At 43.4% G+C, this 11,337-nt stretch overlaps 1 protein-coding gene across 1 annotated transcript; it reads right to left on the bottom strand.

The window, feature by feature from the left end:
- Positions 1-3,342: 3,342 nt before the first annotated feature.
- Positions 3,343-10,715, bottom strand: DMRTB1 (DMRT like family B with proline rich C-terminal 1). The gene is made up of 4 exons (XM_075157031.1): positions 10,307-10,715; positions 8,373-8,605; positions 6,599-6,743; positions 3,343-3,449 (listed from the first exon to the last, which is right to left on the bottom strand). The coding sequence occupies exons 1-4, from the start codon at positions 10,713-10,715 to the stop codon at positions 3,343-3,345; spliced, it is 894 nt and encodes a 297-aa protein (XP_075013132.1).
- Positions 10,716-11,337: the final 622 nt, after the last annotated feature.

Raw genomic sequence — 11,337 nt, forward strand, 5'->3', positions numbered from 1 at the left:
TCTGAGGTTTTGGACAGTGTCACAGACACCTCTGTATAAAACTTGGATCCTAAACTTGCATACCTAACCAACGTTGTCAACTCTGTACCCTTGCAAATAATTCCACTGAAAGTAATGAAATTAGTGGTGTGAGTAAACGGTAAAGAACTGGTTCCTAATTTCAGGTTTTCCCCTTCAGTGTACGAACAAAGCTTGTTGCTCTGTGATGACCTAGGGGCTTGCAGTGAGGACAGAGGATTGACAGAAGTGTCAGATGTTAGGAATCGCACCTTCAGAAGTTCAGATCTATAGCAAGGGAGTCAATCCTCAGAAATCAGAAAATAGTAATGATGACAAATGCTATGTGCAGAATTCCTACTGCAGTCAGTAACAGCTTGCATGCAGAAAGATTTCAGAAGCAGGTATCATAGCTGACTTTCCTTTTTTTCCCCAAATTTTATGAATTTGGCCAAAGTCTATGTGCCTTTAGCCTTAAAAAAAAAAACAATAAAATTCTGGGATGATTTAGGCTGGAACAACCTCTGAGTGACTTGTCTAACCCAAATCATTCCATTTCAATCCAAATTGATTTCATTATCCCTAAGTCATTTATTTAAATAAATAGAGTCAGAAGAGATCACAGAGTTTAATTATTGGAAACATGGTTGGCACCAAGTTTGGAATTAAAATTATTCACTTTGAAGTCCTTAAGTGCACAGTATGACCAGTTGTCAAGGAACATTTTTTCCTTGGTTAAAAAGGACAAGCTGAGCATAAAATGGAAGAATGAAACCTTGAATTATCCACATAAGATAATTCTTCCTGTCAACTGGAGAGTTACTCACTTTAATTCTCTTACCAAGTAATTTACTTTTCCATGCAGAGATAGGTGCAAGAACCTGGGGACAAATTTCCTAAAATGTAAAAATCTGAAATGACACCAAACGAAGTTTGACTGATGATATGATTATGCATATTAAACAGTATTAGCCTCACTACTGATGCCCTAGGAAAGACAATTGTAACTGTTCACTTGCTAGACTTTAGACTCGGGTGGACGCCTGCCATTTCCTTACAGAAGGCAAGCAGGCTGGTCAGACATCATTTGCCCCTGTCCCTGGTCACATTCTTGTCCTTCACGTGTATGGAAACAGCAAGGTTTGGTAATGGTTTTGCATCTGCTTTGCCACAGCTGACATGATGTTCTAACACTGAGTCGTATCCCCCCTCAACTTTCTTCTCTCCAAATTGAAGACTCTAGTCTATTTTTAGACTCTCCTTGTAAGGCAACTCCCCCATCTCCTTGTTCAGCTTCAGTTGCCTTTCTCTTGCTCTTCTTTAAACTCGCTACATCCCTCTGGAGATGAACACTTGTCTGCAGCAATGCAGTGAGAGAGATCTTACTGGAGTGCCGTACCATCATTCAAATAGCCAAAGTAAAGGCTTTGGTTCAATCACCAATAGTTCAAAAAGATGGAGGAAAAGGAAAATAAGGAGTTTGGCTTGGCAATCTGGAAGCAGTCACGGGCACAGAAAAACAGAAAACAGTACTGTATATGCAGTATACCTCAAATGACTGTGCATTACAGTCAGTGAAACGGGCTTGCTTTGAGATTTAAGGAGTAATACAACACTGAATATGACTTTAGAAAAATATCTGGGAGGAAGACTATTGAACTATTCATCTCGTACATTACTATTTCCTTAAATCATTATATTATATGTATAAAAAAACAACCCTCCATCCACAGAGGAAGCTGCTTTGTGGGTGCTGCTGGTATTTCTATTTGTAGATTATTTTATTTTGAAAAGAGCTTTGCTCTATCCAGACACCTTAAAGAAGTATCCAGATTTTCCCAAGCAGACAGCAGTTTTAAGAGCAGGTTTGGGACACTCCTAGGAGCAAAGATCCTGTTGTAAATCTAGTATATAACAAGTTGTACATCAGATTATTTGCTATAGACACATGTGTTTTTCAGTTTTTCCTCTTGGCAGTTCTAAGTTTGCCACTTTCACTTTTGCCCCAAAACCCTGTGTGCTGGAAAGCATTCCAGCAGATCATCTACTACATTAAAAAAAGAAATAAAATTTTCAGCTTAGTATAATTTCTTTACATCTTGCATTGAGCAAGGGATTATTAGTACAAGTAGCAGAAAAAAAGAACATTTATTTTACTGTGCTCACCTCTACAGCAGCAGTCAAAAGTTGTAGAAGAAAAATACTGAAGCCTAAATCTCTCTCCAGACAAGTTTGTTACTGTTCAGGGCAACGTCTGACATTTGGCTAGAAAAATTATGTGTAGATACACAAGCCTCAAATCATCAAAACCATACCAACAATTTAATGTATCTTTTTTAATTATACAAAAGTCTCCCCCAAATTATTCAAACGTTAACAACTGATCCACTTAATACAAAACCAGTTCCTGTAGGCAAAACGGTAGAGGAATGCACCTTTCATTTTTAATTAAACATTATCATTGAAAATTATAATACGTATGGATTTGACTAATTATTATTCTAAATGGTGTTTTGTCCTAGTTTCCTAGGCAATCTCTCCACACCTTTGATACGCCACAGCGCACTTCCAATACACATGCATAAAGCTGTCTACACGAGTCTTTTAGAAACAAATAGTACTGTTTAGTTTCAGATGTACTGAGTTAAACAACATTGAAATTCTGTATAAACCATTAAGGACATTCAAAATCCTGAAGCCTGTGTGACACGAAGTGATTCCAAATCAGCCTGTCCCCAACCTGAACAGAAGGTGCCTTAAAGGCAGTTCACCCAGAAAACAATGCGGAGGCACTGGATTTCAGCCTGTACCAGACCTTTCTGCAAATTCCTCCCATGCCCTTCTTGACAAGCAGCTACACTTCCCTTCCCTTACCATTCTCTCTCACTCAGTCTTCAGGCTCCACATCACTTAACTCTTCCATAATGTTCAGAACCAGGTTTCCTTTACAGCAAATTGATATACAAACAACACATTTTTGACTACTATCATGAACATGAGAATATACATGGCTCGGAGACCTCACTCCAAAGTCAGGGAGCCATCTAACCTCAGCAAATGAAATATTCAGTCATAATCATTTGCTGCTTCCACCTGCTTAAGGGGGAAGGGATTTACCATGGCTCTGGAAAACCTCTTTTAGGAACAAGGGCTTTACAGTGCTAGGGAGGCAGAGCTGTGAGCCTGGTAGATCTAACATGATCATAAAGTGAGGCAGGGGACTAATCCCCTTCTTCTAGCTGTTGTGGCTGCTCAGTGACTAAGTGTCACTATCCTCATGTTACCTAACACTCTCCTCAGTAATGAAAATAGCACTGCCTGCTACTCAGCTCTTCTCCAGCCCATTTACTGTTTAGCATATACAGATTGGTCTCTGCTTGTTTCTTCTGGAGAAGATGATGGTTGGCCAGGTTCACGAACCACCCCTGAATTCTGACTGTCAGCTTCAGTAGCTGAAATAAAAATGAAGAATAGAAAAAGTTCAGAGTTAAACACAAACAAACAAGCCAAAAACCGCAAACCCTGTTTTTCAGTTTGCATTACACCTGGTATCAATCACATTTCCAGAGGTAAATTCTCAATGCAAAATGACTTTTGTCAATCCAGTTTGTTTTTCAACCCAGTTAATTCAAAGGTGCTTGACATCTCTCCAAACTGAGATACTGCACTTCAGACACCAGTTGATCGTTTCAGCCAGGCTTAAAGAAATGTAGCAAGAGTGCTTCAAGATGGCAAGTGTTGAAGCTGCACTGGAATAGAAGTATGAGGCAGACTCTTTTGCCCACTTAACTGCAGTGAATCTATGCCATGCCTTTTTAACAGTCCTGTGAATTCTCAAAGGCTTTGACAGACTAAATAATCCCTTCTTCAAACCCAACTAGGGATTTTCATTTTATAAAGTATTTACTTGCCAATTTGCACAAAAAGCTCCCTCATTTCCTCACAGGCAACTTGGGTTTTTGTTTGTTTTTCTGTGGCTTGCTCTTTTAGAAAGCCAACAATCTGCAATCTATCCTTAGATGCTGTACCGGCTTTTTACTGGACATACCTTGTGTTTGTTTTGTCAAATCTCCATAACATTACTAGTCAATACTGCATGAAATTGTGTAACAATATGGCACCGTTGTAAACCTAACTGGCCTCAGTCATTCAACTGCAGTCAACTATTGACTCAAACCTTTGTGGCAGCTTCTAGCCTTGGAAAATCTTTTTCAGAGAGGACTTGGTTTTTTTTTTTTATTTGTCTTCATCTCAGATTCCCTTCAGGGCAGAGATCATAGACATTTCTTCTCACCAGTTGTCCCCTGCTAGAGTTTTCTATATCCATTTTGCTGCAACAGTTTTGCCAGAAAGCCCATTTCACCTCAATTCTGGAGGTCTCTCTGGAGGAAGGATGTTCCCAAGTCTAATTGCAGGTTTGAGTCAGTTCCTTTCTTGGGAAAAAAGACATGATGCAATCCTAACACTCCCTATGCACTAAATGTTACAGCTTTTCTCTTTTTTTCAAGCATCTTGAATAACAGAATCAAAGAATTATTAGTTTCACTGCAGCTTCCCTCTACATCTGCAGCTTCTGCTGGCAGGCTATTTTGTATATGACCTCATGCAGAAGTATCCCCCCTCACTGGGTCACAATTGCAAATTCCTACATATCCTGGAGCACAAATTCTATGTAGTGGAATTAATTTGTACTTTCTCTGTAGTACTAAGAAAACTGGATTGTTCTCTGAGCAGCACAATGCATGATGCATTGTTTCCTATGGCTTTGTGCCTGGGTTGTGATTTCCCTAGTGTGTAATAAGGGCTGAGGTCATTAGATGGCATTTTGCTCTCGGGGTGGGGGGGCTGCTACTCCCTTCTCCATCCAGTTGCCTGTTTTCATGATTGTTTGGCCAATACAACTTCACTCTACCAATACAGGACTGGATTTCTTCTGTTTTCCTCATTCAATACCACTACTTCCGTCCACGTCCCCCATGTTTGTCTGCTACTCCCAGTTCCTTCCCATTCCCACACACTCCAACAGAATAGCTGCAGCTGCCGCCAGATCTTTTGTCCCCTCCAAATCACAAAACCCATTAATCCTCACATATACTTTCTGGTTTGCCTGCCAGCCCTCAGTTTCCTCTCTTCCCCATATTATTTCACCTCCAGCACACCAGTATCTCCTACGCACTGCATTAAAGTCCTAATGCCTTTGTCAGCACCTTAAAATAACTTTACATTTCTGCGATGTCTGTACACTCCCTACACTGCCATATTCCCCTTGTCCACCACATCTCCTGCTTACTTTTCTTTGGCTTTCCAGCCAGACAAGAAGCAGGTATGCTCTGACTACCCTGAAGATATGTGCCCACTGCTGGGCTGACTGGCAGGCACTTGGTTGTTGGCGAAGGTACACACACGTCAGTCAGGAATTGAGTGCAAGCTGACAGCCAGCAAAATACCATGACATGGCTGCAAACAAACCATTTGTGGGAGGCATCTGTTTCTCTTACAGATCAATATTGTGTAGGCCTGTGATCACAACAGATATGTTTGGCTGAAAATAACTAATGAGTTGAAAAGTTATGAGAGGACTGACATTAATAGAAAATGAGATTGCACGAGCCTTATGTTGTCGAGAAACCAGGCCAAAAAAGCCCCAACTTACATGTTGTCCCACATAACCACCATCAACATCTTTTCAATTCAAATGAGATAGTTACAGTCCTCTATTTGTCCTCCCTCTACCACAAGAGATCTGATTTTTCACTGGGTGATTATTGTAATCTGTTTCATAAACAGTCAGGTTAACAATTTTTTATTCTCGTGTTCAAGAAGAGAAATAAAGTTGTATTTATTTTTCTGCATTTCAAAAAGATTTAAAAATAAAACTGGCTGTTCACTCATCCAGTGCTAGTGGTTAATTCTCTGAGCAGCTCTACCCTCTTGTGGTCACAGCTAGCTGCAGCCAAATGAAAAACTTGCAAATATAATCACAAATATGTCCACATGTAGGCACAATACATGAAAGAGACCCAAAAGAGAGGGGCGCAAAGACTTAACATATGCCAGAAATTTAAAATCCTGTGAGATTCAATAAAACAACTTGAGATTTTGACGATTCAATCTTTCATTTACAGCAATTAAAATGTAGGATTTTCAGATAAGCAAAAAATTTCATATCGTTCATGCTATGTGTGAGTCCACATTTTTTTTAACATTTTGTCTAAATTGCAACAGAGCCAAATAGTTTTTAAAATATGTCCTGCAAACTAGCTATTTAGAAAAATATTTTCATTTTGAGAACATCAGCAGATCATATTCTGGAATGGCTCTGAATCCTGGGGCCTCCAACGTCTGCGTGAGATTGAGGTGCTTGTCAGCTGGAAAGGCCAAGCATGTCAGGCTGCTTTCTCTAAGTCAGCCCTGCCTAGAGCTTTAAGAGATGGTAATCTGTCCTGGGACTTCAGGATCTCAGTCCTGGCTCCATCACAGTGATCTGTGAAACCCTGAAAACTAGCTAGAATCAGGGTCTCTTGAGGCTTCCACCTCTGTGGTTAGGTATTGAAACCAGATTAAAACTGAATCTCCCAGGGCTCATCTCATACTTCCTTACCATGTGCTTCCTTGGCTGTTTCAGCCAACATATTCAGTGAAAGGGGAGGTGGAATGTAATGAATTCCTGGCAGAAAACTTGGTGGGATGAACTGAGGCAGAGGAGTGTAGTATCCTTGATGGAAATCTCCACCTCCATCTGGAATCTGCGGAAACACATGAAGCAAAGCATCTTCCATCTAAAGACACTCTCCAGGACACATCTGCAGTACCAAACAATTTCTGTTTCAATTTTTACCTGTGAATATTACATTTTTTGTCCATTTTGTGGCCATATTCTGCCACGTCTGTGCAAAGCCTGTGCATAGCGTAACATGCTAAAACTGAGAAGTAGCAGCTTCTCAAACCATGCCTCAGCTGAAACTGACTTTCTAAGTCCTCGTCTTCTGTTCTGGAATCTCATTAGAGCAGCTGGTCTAAACCAGAAGCAGCTCACCTTCACCACCGACCTGGTGCACTTGCCACTGAACAAGCCTGGAAGTCTTCATGCAACAGAGAGGCAGCCTAGGAAAATGCTCCTTGCCACCACTTCCCTGCTAGTTATGGATTCTCCCCTGAGCCCGGTGAAGCGAGTGGCTCTACCTACACTGAGGGGCTGGCGTACACCACAGGGTGCCTCACAGCCCTGGTCTTCTGTGATCACCAGACCTGTTAGAACATGATAAAACTCCTTCCATGTGCAAGGAGAAATTTCCATCCTGCAGAAACACTAGCATCAGAGAAACAGGAGCATTCCTCTCTTGGATCTGGCCATGCACCCTGGTACAGAGCGAGCTTGTATGAGACCTTTCCATCTGTTCCACGACAGTTAAGAATTAAGTTCAAAACCGCATACAATGATGGTCTAGCCAAGGCATTTCCCAATATGTGCACATCCAGCCCACCAGGACTCAGACTGCTGCTAGCCACCCTCTTTCTCAATAACCCCTAAAATGTGACGGGGAATTTCTATGCAAGCATGATAAATCTAGTAGTTTTGAGGCAGATCACTCTACCTTAACATGAACTGATGAATTGTACTCAATGCAGACAGAATGGCACATGGCAGCTGGAAATCCAATAATGTGCCCTACTGTGGTACAAAATCCGGACACCACCAGTTTAAACCAACATGACTGACAAGCACTGAAAGGAACTAAGTGCCCACACACACCATTTCAACTGACAGGCAATTTAGCATCTTGTTTCTTACCATGTCTGTGTGGTTTGAAGGTGTGGGCCCTACGATGCTAAACATAATTTTTCATCTGAAACTTCTTTTAATGAAAACAATTTTCCACTGTTTTTGAGAAACCAAATGTCTCAAAACAGAAGTATCCGACCATGCTGATTCGCTTCCTTGTGGAAGTTGATTTTCCTCCGTTCTTCTCTGCGGCTGTGGTGCCTGACACTCTCCCTCCCCATTAGATCTGTCCTGCATGGGAGAAGAGGAACCTCCCAATGCGCATTCTGTCATCTACGCTGGCACAACATGACCACATTAAATGTCCAACTGCCATCATTCATCATTTCAAAAGGCTGTCGCAAATGTTAGCAGGTCGTATAAGCCCCAAAACACTTCACAAAATCTGGCCCCTTGCAAGGGTTTGCTCTTCTGGGTTCAGGTCAGACTATTAACATCACCATTTGCTAATGTTTTCTTCAGCATAATATATCAAAATGCTGTGAAGTAACTGATAAGCAGGGTAACTTTTCATGGGTACATTAACAGCAAGAAGGCAGCTAGAAGACAAGACAGCAGTATTTCCAGAGGTAATTAAAAGACCATTACTTACTGACACAGAAGCTGCATTCCCTGGCCCATAGTTGCTAGGAATGTGTCGGAAACCTCTCTGAAGTGAAATGCCTGGAGGTGATGGTGCTCCCCTACAGCTTGGCTGATTGATGGCAAATCCCATGGGAAATGGGTGGTAAGGATATACCCCAGAACACCCAGGGTACACTTTCGGAGGTTCTCTCTCCAGGTATTCTGGGTTGACCATGTATTCTGGAGGAAAAGCAGGGTGAGCTAGGAAACAATGAGAAAACAACAAATAAAAGTATCCATGTAAGCCTATGGAGTTCAGAAGAAGTAGCTGCAGGACCAAATTCCACTCTCAGGCAGGAGAATCTGGCCCTTTGGTTTCATGCTTAGCTCCTCATGAATTTATTTTGTGATTTTTTAAGGAACTAAGGAAAGATGCAGCAGATGATACTGTAATGCAGAATGATTTGTGTTCTTTTCTGCCTTGTGCATTGAGAAGCTAGTCCTTAGTAAAGCACTGGCTGCAGAATCTTATTCTTTCAGTACATCAGCAACAGCAAAACAACCAACCTGAAGACTTTTAACTCTAGCAGAACTTAAAACAAAAATCTACAGAAATAATAGAGTTCTAACTTTAGTCCTATCTGTCACTTCTTAAGTTAATTGACAAAGGCTCAGTTTTAGGGACATACACAGGCAATTTCAGATGCAGGAATCAGTTACTTCCTTTGGTTTTTATTTTGTATCTGGAATGTTATATGGCCTCTCTGAAGTCTTAAAAAAAGGGAGTGGTTATTTGAATACGAACAGGGTCTTCCTTGTCTGCACATCCTCCTGTTGGTAGAGAAATGGAAGAATTTGCTTCGAGAGGAGGTCGATTTCTGGAGTACTAGAATTATACTACTTGTCCCCAACCTTTTTTTTAATTGGTCAGCAGGTTAAAAATACTATTAAAGGAAGGACTGACAGGCACATGTACAGCTAGTGTCATCCATAAGCATCATTTTCTTAGGAAACAAAGCTAAAAAAAAAGGGGAACAGTTACTGACAGATCAGGTGGGAACTAGAGATGTCTGAAATGGCTCCTTCCTCTGGGCTTCTCAGAACAGCATTTTGTCTTGCAGGCTGCCAACTCTCCAGAGGCTTAGACTAATGACTACTGCAGTCAGTAGGGATTTCCGTAAAATTACTATAGTAAATAGTAATAGTATGAAGTTACAGTAATAAATAGTAATGAAATAGACAAGTCACATGAAAGACTCTATTAAAGGAAGCCATTTAAGAGGTAACAGACCATACAACTGTTCCACCTGCAAAATCTATGCTCTGCTCTTAAATACCAAATGCACTTTTACACCAAGTGATCCCAGCCAAGCTCAGTCTTTGCTACAGGAATTAAGACCAAAAGGTCTCTTTATTTTATAGTGCTATGATAAAACACTTGCTTCAGGCAATTGCAGCAGTAACTTCCCCATTTACCTGCCATCGTTGAGTTTTTTAGCATTTTTGTTGCTGGAGGCTTGTGCCTGTGAATTTATAAACAGTGAGACAGAACTCAGAGAAACATGCACGAGCACCTGCAGTGCACAGTGGATCAGAGTTTGGTTTCCCTCCCAGACTAATCTCCCTCTCAGAGAAAAGCCACTTGCTTAAGCTTCAACTTTGCAGCGAGCGGCGAGGCTGAGCACATTGCTCCTGCTGCTGCAGTGACCCACGTTGCAGACCCTGCAAAAGGGAAAATAAACGCAGGGTTCCACATTCAACATGCAAGCTGAGTACCTGTGTCCACTGAGGAAGGAAAGAGGGAGAGAGAGGCAGCAGGCACGGCTCTCCGGGGAGCTGGAGCCTGAGGAACCGGCAGGTGCAAACCGCGCAAGTGGCAGTGTTTAATGGGGGGAAGAGGAGGATGAACGTGGAAAGAAAGATGGTGGGACAGGGAAAGAGGCTTTGGGGACAGGCCCTTACCGTAGTCCCAGAAGGGAGGCCCGCTGGGAGGTGGCGGCGGCGGCCCCCTGCATGCCATGCCTTTGCCATTGCTGCTGGTGGGCTGGGTGCCCTTCATCCCCTCATGGCCGCTCTGCTCGGGGGCACCGGCCACCCCGGTAGCCACCCCAGGGCCTTCGCCCGGGGGAGCGGGCTCTGCATCTGCCCCAGCCAGGGCGTCGGGCACCTGCTGCCTCAGAGCCTTTTGGGCCGCCATGATCTTCTGGCGCTCGGTGATGAGGGCGCACTTGTCGCAGAGGCAGAGCTTCCAGCGGCAGTGGCCGGCATGGCCCTTCACCGGCACCACGAAGCCGTGGTTACGGCAGCGGGAGCACTTGGGGGTCCGCAGTGCTGCCTTCGCCGCCACCGCTGTGGCCTCCTCAGCCTCCATGGCACACCAGTGCTGGCTAACCACCCTGGCACAACCCGGCCGGCTCCTCAGGGCTTTTATGTAGGGCATGGCCACTGCCGCCCCAGCATGTAGCAACCTGGGCAGGCGGGGCAGGAGAGCCCATGGCAGCGGGTGGGGAATGCCCTGCTCTGGGGAGCCTGCGGCACAGGAGCTGCCTTGGCCCCGCAGGCCTCCCCTCCCTCAGCCAGGCATGGCTGTACCTGCCCGCCTTCCCCTGCAGTCCTCTGGTGGGGACTGGAGCCAGACCTCGGCCATGGGGGCTGGAGGAAGAGAGAGAGTGGGGGGGGAAACGTGCCGCACGTTTTAGTACATTTCCCTGTGCTGGTGCATGCAGAGATGGGGAGTTTTGGACGGGCGGGGTGTGGCTGGGAGAGAAATGCAGTGTCCCTTATTGTACTGCCTTAAGTGATAGTTTTCCCTTTTTGCACTTTAACATCCGCACTCACTTTCATACCTCTCATGCATTCACTTTTAACATGCACAGAATTTCAGTTCCGTTTTGTTTCCAATTTGCAGCGTGCTTCTCTTGATCAGGAGGAGTGACTGCCTCAGCAGGAAAAAACCCCACTGTTTCATCATTCTATTTTTCAAAACAAGGTAC

Source organism: Calonectris borealis, chromosome 8 (assembly GCF_964195595.1).
Source record: "Calonectris borealis chromosome 8, bCalBor7.hap1.2, whole genome shotgun sequence".
Lineage (NCBI taxonomy): Eukaryota > Metazoa > Chordata > Aves > Procellariiformes > Procellariidae > Calonectris > Calonectris borealis.